Source organism: Lynx canadensis, chromosome A2 (genome assembly GCF_007474595.2).
Source record: "Lynx canadensis isolate LIC74 chromosome A2, mLynCan4.pri.v2, whole genome shotgun sequence".
NCBI classification, from domain to species: domain Eukaryota; kingdom Metazoa; phylum Chordata; class Mammalia; order Carnivora; family Felidae; genus Lynx; species Lynx canadensis.
Window position 1 is genome coordinate 165,971,067 of NC_044304.2, and position 20,186 is coordinate 165,991,252.

Sequence of the window (20,186 nt, forward strand, 5' to 3'; positions counted from 1 at the left end):
ACCACCACACGAAGCCGCGGGACGAGCCGCCGTCCAGGCCCCTGGGGCTGAGCGGGGGAGAACATGACCGCGTTTCCACCTTCATCCCGAAGGCCACGGAACACCTCTGCCAGCCGGGCGAGTCAGGAGAATATTTGCTTTTGCTGGTGTGTCAGAGCCAGTCGTGTCTTATCAAATCATTAACTACTAGTTTAAGCAAAGAAAAAACACAGGACCACATTATCATTAGCCTACGGGCTCCTTGACAGACTCTGGACGATTCTCAGCAGCTCCCAGGCTAGATTCGGAAAACAAGCAGGGCAGATCATCACAGAACACAGGCCGGGGTGTCACTGGGTGACCCTGACCGGAGGGTTCCCCTCAGTTCATTGTTTACGGGGACACAACCTCCCAATTAACTCTGTAGGATGTGCTGAAAATCAGCGGGCACGTGACTCAAGTCCTTTAATACGAACAGACAGGTGAATACACACGGTGACCCGGGCATAACCCTAACCCCTACATCACACGGCCACCCAGCATCCAGGGATCACACGGCGTGGTTACCGCAGTGTGACACAGAAAACAGGACCCGGCGTCCCAGCATCACACGAGGGAGATGTGGCTGCACGGCCCCTGCAGGAAGGCCGCCCGTCCCTGCTTCCGAGCCAACAGCCACCGGCATGTGACCGCCTCGCGTCCCGAGCCGGCAGCCTCACCCACCGGGGCCCGGCCCACAGTGAGGGGGTCCCCATCCCGTACCACGGGCAGCCCGACGCGAGTCAGAGCGGCCAGCGCTGTCCCAGGGCTCCTGCCCTGTGAGTGCTCGTGCCTCCCCTCTCGCTGCAGCTCCTCGAGCAGTGCTCCCCCGTGCACACATACGGGCAATGACAAAAGCACTGACTGAAGGGGAGCGAAGACCCCGGGTGTGCTGAACATTCTATGACGTCGTGCTGACAAATCACTTAAAGAGTTTTGAACGTACAAACACAGGTCTGTGCCTACCGCGTTCCTGTAAGACAGGGACAGCCCAAGTGACTGGGCCGCTGACTGGACGTACCATCAGCAGTTCTGCCGACACCTTCAGCGGGACCCTCCAGGCATCTAGAGAGAAACGAGTTACATTTACAACAACATACTGTTCAAGCAGAAAAGCCCGTCTGTAAAGCCCTTTTCTGGGGCCGGTAACGTTACGTCAGACGCGTCAGTGGCTCAGTGAACATTCATTAAGGATAAACGCAAGCACCACGCTTATGCTGAAAAACGTTTTCAGTACAACGTAAGGGGAGGGCAGCCGCGGGACGTGCTCGGGTGTCCCGTACTGAGGGTTCTCCAGGTGAGGGACACGAAGAAACGCAGCACGGCACAGGTGTCCAGAGCGGAGCCACCCCCCAGCCCACCCTGGCGTCACTCCGGAAGCCGTTCCCGGGAACCACAACCACCCGTGACAACGGGAGGCCCACACGGAGGACCACGGCACGTCAGGGTGGCCGAGGGACCAGCACACCTCCCTACACGATGGCCGTGCTGACTGCTTCAAGGACCGACCACAGGTCTCGGTAAAGCTCCCAGAACTGAAGTCAAACGGGCAGATACGTCCCAGGGAAGCAGACTGTGGCTTAAAACGAAGAGCCATCCAAACACCAAACTCAAGAGCCACGATTAAAGCCACCGGAAAACCAGACTTAATGAGCATTTTGAAAACGGAGCCTATCAAGGCAGAGCTTGAACGGGCATTTTCTGGAGCGCATTCAGCTGAGTGTCAGAGCATGTCCCGCAGGGCAGGGGTCCGTGTGGCCCAGGACAAGCAGCTGGCAAGGACAGAGGGGAGACCACAGGTGCTGGCCTACAGCCAACGGAGCGCAGGCGGGCACGGGAGACCAGCAGGGGCTGGCTGGCTGGGGAGACCAGACGGAAAAGCAGAGTGCTCCTTCTATCCCCGGCATCTACTAAAAAGGCAGACGAGAACACCAAACCGGCAAGAGCCCCTGGGCAGGGTGGGGGGAAGGGACTAAGAGGAAGCTGGCGCACAGCGGTGCCTCGGGCAAGCGAGAGGCGGTGGACGCACGTCTAGCACCCGCACTGATGAATCTGACCCGTGAAACTGCACTTACCCAGGAGACTGAAAACCAAGTGCGGGGTAGGGGCAAAGGGCTCCTGCAGACTGAACGTCGTGTAGCGGCCGCAGTGGGCCTGTCTCAGCGCTTCGAAGTTCCCCAGGAGAATGTCGCCAAGCCACTGGGCGTTCACGCACGGTATTCTCCACTCCTTGGCCTTTTCGTACTTCAAACCGGCAGGCCTTTTCGGTTTTGAGGAAAAACACACTTCGTTAAATGCTAGAAGTGTCTACTGTTCAAACCAGTGTTTCTTTTGCATCTGGTATCAGAGACCCAGCAGGGCTGCCTGAGCCAAGGCGACCACAGCCCCTGGCTGGCGATCGCAATCCCAGGGTGCGTCCAGGCTCACGCCGCGGTCCCACATCGCCCGCGAGCCCCGCGTCTGCCTTACTCCCCGGACCCGACTCAGCTGACTCAAAGCCCGCGAATTTGAGATTCTAGTTCACCGCAGTGCTTTACGGACGCCTCTGCGAACGTCCAAACTTCACTGCTGTTACTCCCACAGACCGATTTTCGGGCTCCCACCACAGAACGCGACGCGGCGACCAACACCGAACTGCTGACACACCCGCCAAGTCGTAAGCGGACTTGGGAGCCCACGTGGCGTCAGAGGCGTGCTTACTCTTTACAGATGAGCACCGTGTTGCTGCGGCACAGGTAGCCCGTGTACTTGGCGCCTGCCAGGTAAGCCATGAGCTTCAGGTCGTCCCTGTCACTGTCGACAAATCCAGTCACAGAAATAATCTAAGCACAAAGAGAGCAAATAAGGCCAAGACGCAGTGACGATTTAACCCGTGGCCACTTCCTTCTCCGGGCCTGTTCTGTGCACGTGGCGTTCCCGCGGGCAGCTGGGAACGCCGCTCCCGACAGTGTCGAAAGCATCATCCTATTCACGGGACGCAGGCTACGTCTGTAGCCGACGGGGCAGACGACCGAGATAGCAGACCCGGGGAAGTTCTTCTGTGTCGGGAGGACGCTGCTGACGTCACTTTAACAAAGCCGTCCTACTAAGCGTGTAAATACGAACGGGCGAGTTCTGCACCCTCCCCGCCCATCCCAGCTCTGAGGTCGTCGGAGTGAGAGAGCCCACAGGTACCGACGGGCCTGCCCGGCGGTGGCCACTCCGGCACAAGACCCCCGCTTTACTCTGGGGCCTTAAGTCGCGTCCGAGACGCTGGAGACCCGGTTAGACTCTCCCACGTGCAGGAGCCTGTGCCGCCAGGCACACGGGAGGGGAGGTGTCCGCCCCGCCCGGGCCCTCGGGCGCGGGGCCAGAGGGAGCCCGCGCGGGAGGCGGAGAGCAGCGCAGGACCTACTCTGCCGGAGGAGGACGAGCACAGAACAAAGCCGAGTCCCTTACGTGCTGAGAACACGGCTTCCCTCCGGGGGGGAAAGCCACCGGGAAGTGAAGGGCACGGTGGGGCGGCACCATCTTCCTCTTCTTCAGGACGGTGTTTAGCCAGTGCGCTGTGACACATCTCTTCCTCTCCCTGATCGCCTACCAAACACAGAATCACGGGTCTGTTGTGCTTGGGGCTTTGTGGCTGCAGGGTCACGCACAAAACCGCAAGGCTGGACAGCTACGACGACACCTTCCCGGGATCAGGAAGCCCTCGCGGGAATGTCACGACATCTAGCCCTCGATTTACCAAAGGGACAAACGTCACGATTGAGAACGTGACGACCCACACGCGAACGGGAGCCTGCAACCGGGGCAAAGGCAACACGCTTTGTAACCACCTTAAAAGTAATCACGGAATGAGAGCACATCGATGATCATCAAAGTTCAATTAAAATGCTCCTGCAAGAACATGGAGGGCCCCCAAAAGAACAGGCTCCGAGAAGACGTCACCGCCTACCTAAAATCAGCCACGGAGGGAAAAAAAACCTCACAGGCATTTCTACAGTTTTAGTTGGAAAGTGGATCCAGAAAAAGGCTACGGCGTTGAAGAGCGGTTTCGGGGGGGTTGTTTATCACACGCGTATTAACAGGGTTCTGTCCACAAGTAAGAACACTGTTAGAAGAGAAGACACGGAACTTGAGGCCACAGACGAGGGGACACCACGCGAGCCCACGCCCTGCAGGAGTTTACGGAGGCTCCGTCCAGCCCCGCGCACGAAGGCCCCCAAGGGCGCAAGTCCCGCTTCCGCCCCCCACTTGGTCACGGGGCTGCCCTGGACTGAGAGAAGCGGCGCGTCCTTGGCACACCGCGCTCAAAGACGTAAAGGCCAGGCGTCCACAAGGTTATCTGTCCCAGCAAAGGCTGGTGAAAAGCAGGGACTCTGCTGTCTTCAGAGGTAGAAAAAGGTCCTTTCCAAACACAGCAATCACTAGAATCCTAAGATGGTCCACAAAACGGGCCAGACTTCACTCCAGTCACAGGGGACGCTGCCCTACTCACCTGTGCGTACATCCCGCTGACCTGACTCTCGCAGAGGAGATGTGTGCACCGGCTCGAGAACGTCGGGTCCACGGTGCCGCCGTGCGCCTGGATTATCTAGACACACAGGAGAGCCAAAGTCATAATCAACCTCATGTGCTCAGGAGGACAGGGTACGGTTTCCAATTAGACCATTAAGGAGCCCATCCTCTACTTATACAGTATATTTCACCAGAACATACACGATACACGTATGGGTTATATTTACAGGTTCTCCACTCAGCACCGTTAAGCGAAAATGAGCTCCAACGTTCACTTAACTTGAATTTCCAGAGGGAAAAACAAGAGAAACGAATGTTCTCTTTTTGTAACACGGTTCCCTCCACCTCTTACTGCTCACGTTCTAGACCAGCCAGCACTGCGTGGTGGAGGCCGTCCGTCCTATGGTCCCCTGACCTGCACCCACTGGACGCCTACTACCCGCCCTGGTGTCATGACATTTCAGACATTGCCAAACGTCCCTGGGGGGCAGAGCCACCCTGGCTAAGAGCCATTATAATAAATAAATAAATAGCAGGAAGTTAGCAAACCCCGAAATTGATCTTTAACAACAGATCTGTCTTAGGGCTGAGGGAACTATTCTGTGTCATTGCATGGTGCTGGCAGCATTTGTGAAAGTCCAAAGAACCGCACACCAGAAGGGAGGGACTTTCGCGGTCTGTTAAAAAAAACATCTGCCCCACAAAACGGTTCTGCTTCATTTACTTTTTTTTAATGTTTATTTTTGAGAGACAGAGAGTGAGCAGGGGAGGGGCAGAGAGAGAGAGAGGGAGACACAGAGTCTGAAGCAGGCTCCAGGCTCCGAGCTGTCAGCACAGAGCTCAACGTGGGACTCGAGCTCACAAACTGCGAGATCGTGACCTGAGCTGAATTCGGACACTTAACCGACTGAACCACTCAGGCACTCCTTGCCTCATTAACATTAAAAAAAAAATTTTTTTTTAAATGTTTATTTATCCCTGAGTGAGACAGAGCATGAGCAGGGGAGGGGCAGAGAGAGAGAGAGGGAGACACAGAGTCTGAAGCAGGCTCCAGGCTCCGAGCTGTCAGCACAGAGCCCGACGTGGGGGGCACGAACCCACGGACCGCAGGATCGTGACCTGAGCCAAAGTTGGATGCTCAACTGACTGAGCCACCCAGATGCCATTTACTTTTTAAATTTGATTTTGATCGGGGCGCCTGGGTGGCTCATTCGGTCGAGCATCCGACTCTTGATTTTGGATCAGGTCAGGAACTCAAGAGTCGTGAGATCGAGCCCTGGGTCAGGCTCCGTACTGATTGTGTGGAGCCTCCTGGGGATTGTCTCTCCCCTGCTGTCCTTCCCCCACTCACGCTCTTTCTCCGGAAAAAAACAAAAACAGAATTTACCGATTTTTGTTTCAGCACTTCACAAACGTGGCTTACTAAGGCACGTGAGCAAACCAGTGGTTTCTACACCACTGGTTCTCATCCCCCTGCAGCAAACACAGTCAGCTCTTCGCGTGTCTTCCGGTAATTCCGGGTATGTTCTCACGAATCCACGCCTCCTGACCTCCTCCTGCGGGGCTCACCCTGGCTCGCATCTCCTGCAGTTGTTAAGAGCCGTATTCCCTCCCTCCCGCCTGCCTTTCTTAGTTTTCTATGCACCTTTCACTACGTCATTCCCAAACTCTTCAACACACAACTACCGTCCGTGGTGGTATCTGTGCCCACAAATCCCTGGATGCGCCTCCCTTCAGAGCAGAGCTCGGCCTCCTCGCTTGGTACAAACAGGATACGGTGCAGCGACCGCATGCGGCTTCCTAGACAGGAGACGCCGCGGCTTCCTCCCTGCTCCGCCTCAGGTCACCTGACCCGGCGGAGGCCAGCGCTGCCCCAGCCCCACGGAATGCCCCGTGGCTCCTGTCGCCCGGCTCCCCCCAACCACACGTGAGCAGAGCGCCTCGGCCACAGCCACCCTACTGAGCCGCGGCAGGGTCTCCACTCACGAAGCACCCTCCAGGTGACACGTGTTCCCTGCTGGGAGTCACCATGTTGCGGAGGACTCGTTACACAGCAGAGGGCACGGTGTAGCTCTTCCCGCCCTGACAGATAAGGCACATCAGGTCACATCAGAGCGCGTGTCAGCTGCCCCTCGGGGACCGCTCCTCCCGCTCCAACTGAGGCCGGCGCCTCCCTCCACTCATCTCCACGACTGCCCTCCACGCTCACCCAGAGAATTCCTCTCCCATCTCCGTGGGAGGGGGCGCCCAACCGTGGCCACCTGAGGACGCTGTCACCACAGCGGTGCGTCCCTGGCAGACAGGCCGCGACATTCGAAGCCAGGAGCCACTCTTCCTCGGGGCTCCAGAGATGCCGCCGGCTGCTCCGTGACGCCTCCCGACTGCTGCTTCTTAGAGCCGTCCCTGGGGCGCAGCTCCGGGCAGCCCTCCCTCTGTACCCCGAACTTGCGGCGACGCTGCCCATCCGTCCCTCTCCACGTGCTCCTGCCCGTGCTTCCTCTGCACTGGCACGCCTGTCCCTTGCTACGCGCCCTCCTGGACCAATCCCGGAGCTTCAAACAGAAGCAGACTTGTCTCTATCTTTTGTGTCTTTGAGTTACAAAGATACCTTTGTTTTGAGGCCAGTTTCTACACATCACCTTCCAACACTTCTGTGATTTTTAGAGAATTTCCTGCTGCCGTGATTCTCAGATGGGCCTCTCCCCTCCTCTCTCTGCCTCCTGCCCCAGGTCAGGTTACCAGCATCTCCCAACTGGCCTAGTCACCTGCCTGCACTCCCGTAACTCAACGTTTCATGGTTTAGAATGTACGTCTCTCCTTTTTCTACACGCTTTAATAACTACAGGGAGAAAATCCGACTTCTGTAACGTGGCACAGGAAGAAGGTCTTCGAAGGGGTGGCCTGGCCGGGAGCCCGTGCCTTCCTGCCACCCCCTCCCCATCTACACCGAGGGTTTCTCACTGGGACACCCTCCGTGCTCCCTCCTGTTTGTCCTAAGACTGAGTGCAGGAACCACCTGTCCCCACAGGCCTCTCTCAAGGCCCTCGCCCCCACCCAGCGGGCTGTGTTTTCTCACGGCTCTCGCAGCACCTGCCGTCCGGCCTCCTGCTCATCGCAGGTGGCTGTTTCTCCGACTCACGGGCGGTTTTCTACCCCTCGTGCATCCCCAGTATTCTCTGTCTCACACGGAGAGTGTTTCAACAACAGGAATGCTTTCGGGGAAGCGCATTTAAGATCTGCCCGAAACATACTTACAGTCTTTTTTTTTTTTTTTTTTAATTAGAGTCAGTTTTGATTTGCGGCACTAACGGGAAAAGCGTTCCCTTCTTTTCCTTAAAGGCCAACATACAAAATAATAAATACGAGCACTACGGTTCCACTACAGACTAGAGACTCTGAGGTCCCTTCCCAGCCGGAGAGTCTAAGATTGTCCGGCACTCGCCTCTGGAGACAGAAAGGATTAAGGCACACAGAGGTTGATGGTCCCTATCCCAGGGCACCAAACACCTGATCTCATTCTCACATCCCCAGTTATACACAAATAACCTGTGGCCCTGAGAGTTTAAGAGCTGGAAGAATCTCAAGAATCACGAAGTCCAACATGCTTCCCTTACAGCGGGAAACACCGAAGCCCAGAAAAGTGATCTATCTGCCCAAGGTCACAGAGCGTCAAAATAAAACGCCCATAATACATTCCCAACACAACAACGTGTAGGTCACTGAGGGCAGCCAAACGGACGGAAGGCCAGTCTGCATTCCGCAAGTCCTCAAGACCGAGCTGTGTTTCTTCAGGCACAACTCACCCTTTTCCAGGTGGCCAGGAGCTGCTTATCAGACATCTGCTCAGGATAATCCGCAATCGCGAACACACAGCCCAGGAGGAACCCTTCTTCGGGAACTGGAACGGAATCACACGAGGAAAATAAAACCCCCTGAGTACGTGTGTGCAAAAAACGGAGGCGTTCACTTCGCTGCATTCATTCTGCATTTCTGAAGCCAGTCGCTCTCCACTGGGACGCTCGCGGCCTGAGCCGAACGTTCAAAACACAGGTCCGCAGGCTCGATGGTGCGCACGAAGTGATCAGACACTGTGTGCGCACGGACGAGTGTGTGGAGCCCCGTGAGGGGCCCCGGTGCTGCCTTCAGGGGCCAGGATGCCCCACCGTGACAAGTGGGGCCCGTTCCCCTCCGTGAGGACCCTCCCGATGGGAACCCTCAGCCCCTCACCCCACCCCCGCGCCTCCCGACAAGACTTTAGAGGAGCGTTACTAACTCTCCACTGCCGGGTCGTGTCCAAACAGCTGGTGCGGGTGCTGGTGCGGGTGCGGGTGCTGGTGCGGGTGCGGGGGCGGCGGCGGCTGCGGCTGTGGCGGGGGCGGGGCCTGGGGCGGCGGGGGCGGCGGGGGCGCGGCGGGCGCGTGCATGTGCTGCTGCAGGTGCAGGCGCTGCAGCTGGGCCAGCTGCTGCTGCTGCTGCAGGTGCTGCTGTAGCTGCTGCTGCAGGTGCTGCGGCGCCTGCGGGTGCTGCGGCTGCAGGGGCGGCTGCGGGCGGGGCGGCGGCGGCTGCGGGAAGGGGTGTGGCTGCGGCGGGGCGTAGGGCTGCTGCGGGATCTGCGGCTGCGGCTGGAGCTGCAGGATCTGCTGGGGCGGAAGGTGCAGGACCGGGTGCGGCGGCGGGGGCGGGGGCGGGGGCTGCGGCAGGTGTGGCTCCGGGGCCACCTTCACTTGGCCGAACAGCACGGCACCGGCGTTCGCGTGGCCCTGCTGGCTGTGGTTCACCTGATGCTCTAAGGTTTTCGTGGGCGCTGAAAGGGACTGTAGGATCTAGAAAACAAAAATAAGGCGAAGTCATTAGCGACAGGGAAACGTACTAACGTCCTCCAAGTGGGAGAACGCGAGCGGACCCTGCCATCTCTTCAGCACCGCGCGACACGGAGGCACCAAACGGCCAGTGTCACCAACTTCGATAAAGCGAACGAATTCACCGGAATTCAGAATTTGGAAGTAAGTAACACGGAACGAGCTAATGCCTTAAAATTGACACACGTGTAAACTCACACGGCTGATGCGTTCGACAGAGCACAGTCACGGGGCTATAAAAAAAAAGGGGCGGGGGGGGAGAAAAGAGAGGCGCTCTGCTTCCTCGCAGGGGTCTGTGTGCCCCCCCCCCCGCAATGTGCTGCGGGCACAGCGCCTCACCGGCACCCCCCGTCCCCCTGCCAAGCTCCAGACTTCTCCTAACCCAGGGATGCTCCAGGGAAAAAGTGGACCCTGCAGCCCGTCGGCCTGGCCCGAGCTCCTCTCCGCACCTGCCCTTTTCCAACAAGGAAAGGGGCCCCGGAGGAGGTGGACGTGAAGACCACCCCCCAGGGAAAGCACCCCCACCCCCCGTCTGTGGTTACCCTGCCCTGCGCCCTGGCAGCTCTGTAAACGGGGGCTGGAAAAGACACCAACGGTAGGTCTGTTTAATGGCAAACGGCCCCTCAACTGAGAAATCCTCAGCACAGCTGGTGAGTCAACCTTCCCCAAAAGGACGGGGGGCTCTTCAGAAGGAGCGAAGTGTTTCGAGCCAGAGAAAATCCAACTGCCCAGACCGTTCCCTTCTAGTTCCTCCTTCACGACGACAGGCATAAGCGGAGAGCCGCCCACAAGCTGAGGGGAGGGAGGGGACAGGGCCAGGAGTCGGGAGAGGCCGGAGCACCAGATGGCACGTTATTGTATCATCCTGCACAGCACTGAATGTTGTGTCCTACAATGGATTTTTTCCCGATTGAAAACGCACTCGCCATTTAAACAAAACTCTAAAATCCAGTTGCAACGTAAGCCATGACTAAATCAAAAACCTCAAGTACGTTCTTAAAATGTATCTTCCACTTAAACAGACTCCAGAACGTAAAGGCGACATAATTTGCAAGGGTGGCAGACTCTGGATTTCGTGGCCAAACAGCTGCCTCTGAAACTGATGGAGGCCTGGCGCCCGGGGGGCTCAGTCAGGTGAGCATCCAACTTCGGCTCGGGTCATGATCTCAGGGATCATCAGATCAACTTCCACGTCGGGATCTGCTCTCAGCGTAGAGTTTGCTTGGGACTCTGTCTCCCTCTCTCTCTGCCCCTCCCCGGCTCGTGCTCGCTCTCTCTCAAAAATAGGCAAACATTAAAAAAAAAAAAAAAAAAAAAAAAAAAAAACGAAGGCCAAACTCGAGGCTTGCACGATCTGTCTTTGAAATCACTTACAGGTAAGACCGCTCTCTCCATAAGGAGTTCTCTCCACACTTCAGAAACTCCTCAGTAGAGCTCTAACCAGAAAATTTTAACAAACTCATAACCGGCAGGGTAACGATTTATTCTCTATGCTTAAAAGTACTGAAAAGTACCGTGTAAAGTGGAGGGAAATGGACCTCAGCGCGTACCACACCCAGACAGCAGGACAGCAACTGGGATGCTCACACGTCCACAAAAGCCGCGAGGGGCGGGTGGCGGACGGCTGCTAGGACTTCTGCGGATCAGTCCTGAGCCTGTCAGCGCAGCGGGCCAGTAACAGTGGCTGCTTCTGGAAAGGACACAGGAGTTAAGGGCAGGAGGGAGCTTACCACTTTGTACCCTTTGGTGCCACTTGAATTTTTTAAAGTTTTGTACACATGTATTTTTTTACTCTCGGAAGTCACAACCCACGTGAGCTTGACTGGGAATAAGGAATAAAGGCCTGTCCGCCACGATGGGCCGGGTCAAACCAGTGGTGTGCCTCAGGCTGCCCCCCCCCGCCCCTGCACCCCAACCCCAGATCACAGGGCAGCTCCGGAAGGTCTGAAGGACCCTCCGTACAAAGGGTGAAAAGACCAGGAGTGGCTGAAGGTCTGGAGCCCGAGGCTGTTCCCCTTCCATCCGGTGGCGGGGGGGGGGGGGGGGGGGGGTGCTCCAGGCCTGGAGCAAGGAGAAGCTGGGAGAGGGTGGGGTGGGTGCAGGCTGTGAGCACAGGGTGGCTTGGAGCAGACAGGGGTCAGGACAAGAGCCCTGGCCTGGGGTAAGACGGACACCGGGCTGGAAAGCCGGGCTTTTCAACCCTCTGACGTGCCTCTTGTGGAAAACACGCGCTAGTCTCGAGCAATCAAACAAGCGGGATTCTTGGCTGCTTGGTCGCATAATCTGCCATTCCACAAACAACAATTCTTAACGAACGTCAAGTCTGGATTCTTCCTTCATGTGACGCTATTGCTTTCTTTATTTAAATTGCTTCCTACCAAGTGCCCCAATATATAAAGAATTTCAACACAAACAACATGGCTCTAGCCACTACCAATTCGCAACCTATACAAATTTTGATGATTGGCTGTGTTCTCCTCATCCCCAATCTACTTTTATTTTCAACTTTTTTTTTTTTTTATTTATTTTTGGGACAGAGAGAGACAGAGCATGAACAGGGGAGGGGCAGAGAGAGAGGGAGACACAGAATCCGAAGCAGGCTCCAGGCTCTGAGCCATCAGCCCAGAGCCCGACGCGGGGCTCGAACTCACGGACCGCGAGATCGTGACCTGGCTGAAGTCGGACGCTTAACCGACTGCGCCACCCAGGCGCCCCCCCAATCTACTTTTAAACTAAATCTGTCCTCTAGCCGTAACATTTCAAAACTTCATTTTCTTCACTTCTAGCAGCAAAATGTCCCTGCAGACCAAAACCACGCGCAACGCCTCTGGGCAGCCGCTCTCCCTGGGGCCCGGGCGGGGCTTCGCGGGGCCTCGCAGTGCACCAGAGCCTGGGGCCGGCTTCTCCTACGGCCCTCCTGCAGGGCGCACCCCACTCCCTGATGCAGGCACCCATTTCCACCCCACAGGAGCGGATTCCATCCAAATGTGAATTCAGGGAGCGTGGGATCGAAGTGGACATGGGAGAAGCACAGGGTGGCGGCAGGGGCAGGGGCAGCGGCGAGCCGACGGACGGACAGCAGGGGGGACAGCAGGGGGACCCCGGGCCCCAGACCACAGGAGGGGTCTGTGCGCGCTCCAGCCGCACGCCCAGGGGCCGCCGGGCCTCCCTGCGCACGCCCCGGTCACACCACCGCTGCCTCCGGGCTGTCCTCCGGCTGCCTCCTCCACCGGCCTCAAGCTCCTGGCTTTCCGGTTGGTTCCTTCTGACCGTCGGCTCTGCTCCCCTCACGGCCCTCTGGTGCCGGGCCCAGGACCTCGTGGCTTTAGCACCCACTCCCCATCAGAGCCGTTCTCTGCGTCCCGTCCTCCCCCCACCCGCAGGGACCCCATGTGAGCGTGGGCCCCAACGGACAGAGCATTCCGTCCTCTCCCCCCACCTCTGCTCAGGGCCCCCCCCCTCCCCTCAGGTCCTCCTCACTCGCCACCACCCTCCAGAACGGTGTCCCGCCGACTCAAAGTCCTCCCGGCCCGGCAGGTACAGGACCGCGATGGGAAGTCCAAGTATGGCGGTGGGGGGGAGCCCACGGAAGGCGCCTCGCCGCAAAAGGGGAGTCTGCCGCTCGGCCACCATGCACTGTCACCATTCAGGCTGCAAAATACTGGCTCACCCACTTTGCGGGAAATGCCACAAATCCCGCTTTTGTGGACAATCCCACGATTTTGGCAAAAAACCCCACAATCTTCTTTGCCCCAAAATGAACACGCCAGGCAGAAGGTCGCACTGGTTGCTGGCGTGTAACCTGGGCCCCCTCTGTCTCTCATCTTCCCAAGCCACCGCCCCTCCGACATCGCTAACTCGGCTGCCACGCTCTACTGCCTGCACCTGTCCTTCCGTCCGTCCGTCATCTGCTCGGCCATCAACACCCCCCCGCGTCCGCCTGTCCTTCGGTCCGTCCGTCATCTCCTCGGCCTCCACCACCCCCCGTGTCCGCCTGTCCTTCCATCTGTCCATCATCTCCTTGGCCTCCACCCCCCCCCCCCCCCCCGTCTGCCTGTCCTTTCCGTCTGTCCATCATCTCCTCAGCCTCCACAGCCCACCTCTTGGTGAACTGCATCTCACTCACTCTTCCTCAGCTCCTAATGTGTGGTCACCAACCTGACCAGGGTCCTGACCACATCCAACAATACTGTCTTCCCGGGATCCCTGTATCACCTATTCCAGAATCTTCCATTCTCCTCAAACCCAATTATGTCTCTCTTCCCTTCCACCCTACACACTTCGCCTCGTGCCACCTTAATTTTCTCCCTTCAGGTGTCTACAGAACGTTTTCTTTTCCTCCACCTTATTCTGGTGTCTCAACCACGGACTGTCTAACTCTCTGCTAAGTCAGGAAGGGAAGACAGGAAAAGAAAAACGAGAACATTTTTAACACGCACCTCAAATCAGAAGACTTGAAGCACCACCAGTAGACTCATCAGTGACACCGCGATCTACAAGAAACAGACCCTTCCCAGAGCCCCAGTGGCTTGCTCAGAGGTGGCCTCGTTCCTCAGGGAGAATGGTCCAGGCCCTGGGGGACAGAGCCCTGCAGAGGCCTCTAGCTCTCCCCACAGCCTCAGTCTCACACACTTTCTTCCCTTCTGGCACAGCGAATTCACGCCTGCCTCTGGGGCTTCAGTCGCTGTTCCTTCCTCTGGGAACCCTCCACCCCCACCCTGTTCTTCCCAGCCTCTGTCATTCACGCCTCTTTCTTGAGGCCCTCCCCAAATGGCCTCCTTCCTCTGTCGGCTATCATAGGACCCCTTATTGAACTGTCCTCAAAACACCCAGACCCTGAGCCCACAGGAGCCCTTCTGTTTGTACGTGTCTGTCTTCCACACCTGAAATGAAGGCGGGAAACTGGTCTTTCTCCTTCGCCTTGTCTCCACGACCCAGAGAAATGTACACAGTGGCCAATATACCACCGTGACTACTTTCTTCTGGTCCTAAATTGAAGGACATCTGCTGAAACTTTCCAAGTCCATTCCACATCAACAAACTCCAACTGGGATCCTATCAACTGAGATTACGACTTCCGTAAACTAATGAAGAGTTCACATTACGTCATTTATCCACCGTGAAGTTCGTTAGAAGCAAATACGAACACGCAGTCAACTTCAAGCCACTGCTGATTTTAGGCTAATTAAGAGCAGAAACGTCCTTGAGGGGCAAGCACTCCCGTCACCGGTACCTGCTGGAGTTGAAGAGACGCTCGACAACACACACACACACACACACACACACACACACCCCGTGGAACAATTCTCACACAAATAAATACCGCTTGTAAGTTAACTATCCTGAAGAAGCGGGAAATACTAACCTGTATCGAAACCATCTGTAAAATCCAGCCCTAAAATCCGTTACTTAAGTTCCCGCTCATTACAGAGTGACTTACGTGTGCCACATTTGGCGGCCGGCCGATCTGCTGAATGTCAGCATTATTCGTAATGTTTCTCAGCGTCCGCACCGCCGGACTCCAAGAAGCGATCATTTCTGATCTTTCAGAACTCTGCAGGTTCTGTCCCGAAGCCATTACGCTGCCCCGGACGTCGGGGGGTAAGACGCTGCCCGGAACGGGTGGCACGCTGGCACATAAGTTAATCAGGCCCGGCTCCTTTCCCGGGGGCAGTCTGCGTTTGGCCGCGGCTAACTGTGGCACTTCCGCTGGGGTCCAGTTTAAGTTTCGCTCCTGTTTCTCAGGCGATGAATCCGAAGAGTCGTCAAACATCAACTCCCCTTTGGGTTTTTCGGTGTTTGACTTGGGTGAGAACTGCTGGGCACCGGAAGGGGATCCTTCTCGAGAACTGGCAGGGCTCGATTTCTCGTCGGTACTACCCTCATTGGGGGAATCCTGCTCCTCATTTTCTACCTCCTCCTCCTCCTCCTCCTCCTCCTCCTCCTCTTCTTCCTCTTCATAAATAATGAGGCGAGGATGGTAAAATGCTTCATCCTTTTTGGTTTTTTCAGATATGCAATCCAGGACCCAGTCGGGGGTAACAATTTTAATACTTGCTCTCTTTAAAGCACATTCGTATTTCTCCTGCAAGTAAAGAACAAACACATAAACACAGCTGTAAGTTTTACCAAACCTCCTAGAACCGTGTACTGAAAACGTCAGGACAGGGATGCAGCTGAAACGGTCGGCACTTGTGACTGCCGTTTTAGACACGGAAAAGCTTGAACTCCTTCCAGACGCACGACTAGAGCCAAAATGAACCATCGGTCTATGAACTCGGGACGGCCTCACCTGCAACAGTGGTCTTACAAGATTTTATTTTATTTAAAAAAATTTTTTTTCAAAGATCACTTATTTTTGAGAGACAGAGAAAGACAGAGTGTAAGTGGGGGAGGGGCAGAGAGAGACGGAGACACAGAATCCGAAGCAGCTCCGGGCTCTGAACTGTCAGCACAGAGCCCAATGTGGGTCTTGAACTCACAAACCGCGAGATCACGACCTGAGCCGAAGTCGGATGCTTAACTGAGCCACCCAGGCGCCCCTTAAAAGATTTTGTTTAAAGTTAACCTCTACAGATGGTATTTTAGAAAAAAGTACAGCTAGCAATCCCACGGAAAATTCTCTTACGAACGAAATAAATAATCGCCACCTCACTTAGTTTTTACCCACTGACAATCTGTACAAAGCCGTAATGGGGGCAGAGCTCCTTCAGGACATCGGGCACAGTCAGGGAGGGTGGCCGACTTTCCGTGGGGAGGCTTCCTCAACGAGGCGCCTAGTGTTAATCGAGCTCGCTCCACGGGAGACACAGAGGGTGCAGCACATCTCTGACCTCATGAGATTTACAACTTCGCTCTGGAGAGAACGTGACCACAAACAGGATTACAATGTTCAGCCACCACTGAGCGAGGCGGGCACATGTACAGAAGGGTCCCACCAGTGTGAGCCGCACGACTCAGGGAAGGCCTCTGCTGCAAGGTGAGGCCGGGCAGGGGCGTGACAGCAGGCACGGGCACTGAGCAAAAAACGTAGGGCGCATGGAAAAGGTGTGCTCACAGGCAGGGGCCCCCTTGCAAGTCAGGGTATAGAACGGAACAGATAGCAAAGGATAAAAGACATCAATGAAAGAGTCACGTGATACAGGAGCTTTAAAATAAACAAGTCTGAGGGGCGCCTGGGTGGCTCTGTCAGTTAAGCGTCCGACTCCTGATCTCAGCTCTGGTCATGATCTCATTCACGGTTCCTGAGTTCGAGCCCCTCATCGGGCTCGGTGCCGACAGTGTGGAGTTGGCTTGGGATATTCTCTCTCTCTCTCCCTCCTTCCCCACTCCCACTCTCAAAGTAAGTAAATAAACTAAAAAGAATAAATAAGCGAGTTTGTAACTATGGTTCGCTTAACTAACAGAATCTCCCCCCACCCCACCCTTCCAAAGCCTAGGGTAACAGCAGGTCTCTGGCAAACATGCCGGAGCCCCCACATTAAAATGCGTTTCCTGGCAAGGAGACTGAAGGTGGCACTCGCTGTTCAGTCAGGGCAAGGGTGACCACGCAGACGACTGCCCTCAGGCCGGCACTGGCCACAACGGCAGAGGAAGCCGGGACCCACCTCCTGGAAAGAGTGAGACCCCCCCCACGAGCCTCAGGGAGTTCACGCTGTTGCTTCTGAGGACGCTCTACTTCGAACCTTCTTAAAAAGCAGTCACGGAGGACACGCGTGAATGACACGTCAGGCCAGAAGAGAAGCGGATGTAATCACCGCCATACTGCTGAGACCCTTCCATCGTCCCCATCTGAGGGCACGGCTCCAACCATCTTTGTTATAAATACAGATGTACGTGTGTTTAAAAGGTGGAGGGGGCACCACGGTGTCCCGGGGCGCAAACACTCTAGGATGTGCTTCTCGCTTCATACGTCGCGAACAACCTCCCACGTCAACGTGTGCTTCTAGGCCGGCCCTTCTGCTCCTAACTTTCTGGGGTGCACTTTCCAACCAACTCCAAAAGCGGAGACGCCCGTGCAATAAACCCCTGCACCCGTCACCCAGCTCCGGTAGCTGGCAACCGTCCGCCATCCCGCTTCACCTGTCTCCTCTGTGACGCTGCATCTCTGACGACCCCCGCCACCGTGACCCCCACTCAGCTGGGGGGCCCCCTCACACCCAGGCTTAACTCGTTTTAACCCCAGCACGCCATTCTGTTGCACAGTGATTTCAGGCAATCCCGTGTCCCCCGGATCACTGCTTAGTTACTTCTCGCATCATTCATTCTAGTAGTCTCTAACGTCTGGGGTTTTGTTACCATGAAAACCTGAAGTTAATTCTCGACACACATATCCTGAATTGCTGGGTCTGAGATGAACTCCTGGGTTCTGGTATCAGAGTATGGAAAGCACTTTTAGGCTCCTGACTTCTAACTCCACCCCCTCCTAAAAGGCTGTGCCACCAACTACGAACGACTCTATCAACTGACCCACACGCCTGATAATACCCTGTTTTATTCCTGGCCGTGTGCTTGAACTCCTTGAAACCACGCTGTGTGTAAAGCATGATTTAAGTCATGCGTTTTATTAAGATGGAAACGTTTTGAAACCTATGTGTCGAGCAGCATGTGGGAATACGGAATGCTGAACTCAGTCACACCACAGCGTGCACTAACCACGGAAACTAAGCTGAGCCCGGGTGCTGTGCAGAAGTGCTCGATCACGACAGTGCACGCCTGAGACTAACACACCACCGTCTGCTCACTAAATCACGGAATTGAAATAAAAGCTTCAAAGAATTAAAAAACCCCCTTCTTTATCCCCAAAATCATCCCGAAATATTTAACCATGAAATGCGAAACCAACCCTCCCACGTCGCTACAGATGAGAACCCTCTGTAGCAGACTAGAGACTTGCAACTTCCTGACCGCCTGTCCCAGACGAGCCACAGGGCTGTCCTAGGAAAACAAGTCTGGACACACACCGAAGTATTTATAAGCTACACAAATACGACCAGGTAACAAATCTGAGATTTCTACGTTATTTTCCAAGGTAGGAAGATGGTTTGCTGAAAACAATAAAACATGACATTTTTTTTTTAAACTGTTAACAAATAGCAGAAGTAAAACTGGTGCCACGCGGTGCAGTCGCTGAGCATCTCGGACACCACGGAGAAACTCCACGCTTCGCGCTGGGAGCCGCCGTGGTCGGCCGGAGTCGTCGTCTGCACGCCGGGCCGGCACTCATTGCAGGAGGGACCTGTGTCCTAGGCAATTGACGCACAACACTGTCACTCACGTGTCCTCTCCCTTCTCCCCAACAGGGAGTTTTTGTCACTGAAAGACACTCAGTTACTGCTTGAACAAAGGTGACCTAAGAACAAAGCAATGTCAGATGCCTTTGCCTGAGCTGACTTCCCAGCTAAGTCATTCCAATTCTCGAACCCTCGCACGTACAAGTTACTAAATGCACAGACTCAGGGGTGCCTGGGTGGCTCACTCGGTTGAGCGTCCGACTTCGGCTCAGGTCGTGATCTCACGGTTTGTGGGTTCGAGCCCCGCGTCAGGGTCTGTGCTGACAACTCAGAGCCTGGAGCCTGTTTCGGATTGTCTCCCTCTCTCTCTGTCTCTCCCCCACTCACACTCTCTCTCTCTCTTTCTCAAAAATAAACGAACATTAAAAAAAAAAAATCTAAATGCACAGACTCGGGAGCCAACAGTGCGGCCCACGGGGTCCGGGTCGTGGCCAGTGGCGGGGGGCCGGCGGGTCCTCCGGCCACAGCAGGCACGGTCGCCCTCGAGGTCTGCGGCTGCCAGAGACCAGGCCTTCCCAGCAACAAGCACACTCCCGTTGTTCCGCCGATTCTGTTCTTAAATCCCTTTCTTCTCCACTTGACTGAACATCTTAAAAATCCAGGAATATGAAAGGTGGTTTCGCTCTGCCGTTTAAACATGTTCTTTGTTCATAAAAATGCAAAAAAAAAAAAAGGATTTGAAGAGATGCCGTTTATTTTTGAGTCTGACGTTCACGCATTGCCTCTTCAATGACAATGACTCTTCAGAAGTATTTGCCCATCTTTACAAAAGCTATACTTTGTTTCCCTTCAAGCTAGCCACCTACAATCAAATGATTTGCTCTTAGCCATAAATTATAAGATATTAATATGAAAAGAACCGTTATACTGTTTCACCAAAACATACCATATTTCTTAGAGTGTTATTATACAAAACGTGATTTTTTACTTCGAGAGACTTAAGAGTCACATCTTACATTTTCAGAAACGCTTCTTCTCGGACCGCATGGCTAAGTTACAACCACACCCACTGGCTCAACATGGCTCTTGTCAGGAGACCAGCGTGGCCACGGCACACATTTCCAGATCGCCTCTGCTCAATGTCAAAGCCTCTGTGAAAGAGGAACCTCACACGCCACCCCCGCCCCCCCCCCCCCCCGCTCCCAGCCAGGGTACCCGTGGGAAGAACAGGATGGCAGCACGGATTCAGAAGCAGTTAAGAAAAAAACAGGATACCGGCACGTGGAAAGTCAACTTGCCATAAACACACTCCTCTTGACTCTCAGAGTCATAAACCATCGTTCCTGGGGGGAGCAAAGTCTGGTTTCCAGAAAGCGATGGTCCTCAAACTCTCGTGCGCATCGGCACCACCGGGAGGGCCTCACCCAGGTTACCGGGCTCTGCACCTGCCCTCACCGGGTCCTGGTTCACGAGGTGTGGGGCGGGCTGCAGTCTGTGCTTCTCACAAATCCACAGGGGAGGTGGGTGCTGCTGACCGGGGGCCCCACTTGGGAAACCAAAACTCTGTGGCCCCACC

At 55.5% G+C, this 20,186-nt stretch overlaps 1 protein-coding gene across 1 annotated transcript in view; it reads right to left on the reverse strand.

Annotated features, from left to right (window-relative positions):
• The window catches only part of PAXIP1 (PAX interacting protein 1), a 50,475-nt gene that overhangs the window by 12,188 nt on the left and 18,101 nt on the right, over window positions 1-20,186 (reverse strand). The window contains exons 6-13 of the mRNA XM_030308883.1: window positions 14,818-15,462; window positions 8,792-9,341; window positions 8,322-8,416; window positions 4,499-4,594; window positions 3,457-3,594; window positions 2,719-2,840; window positions 2,094-2,278; window positions 1,040-1,083 (exon numbers count right to left, since the gene is read on the reverse strand). Of these exons, the coding sequence (XP_030164743.1) occupies window positions 1,040-1,083; window positions 2,094-2,278; window positions 2,719-2,840; window positions 3,457-3,594; window positions 4,499-4,594; window positions 8,322-8,416; window positions 8,792-9,341; window positions 14,818-15,462 (1,875 nt within the window). The remainder of the gene's footprint in view (window positions 1-1,039; window positions 1,084-2,093; window positions 2,279-2,718; window positions 2,841-3,456; window positions 3,595-4,498; window positions 4,595-8,321; window positions 8,417-8,791; window positions 9,342-14,817; window positions 15,463-20,186) is intronic.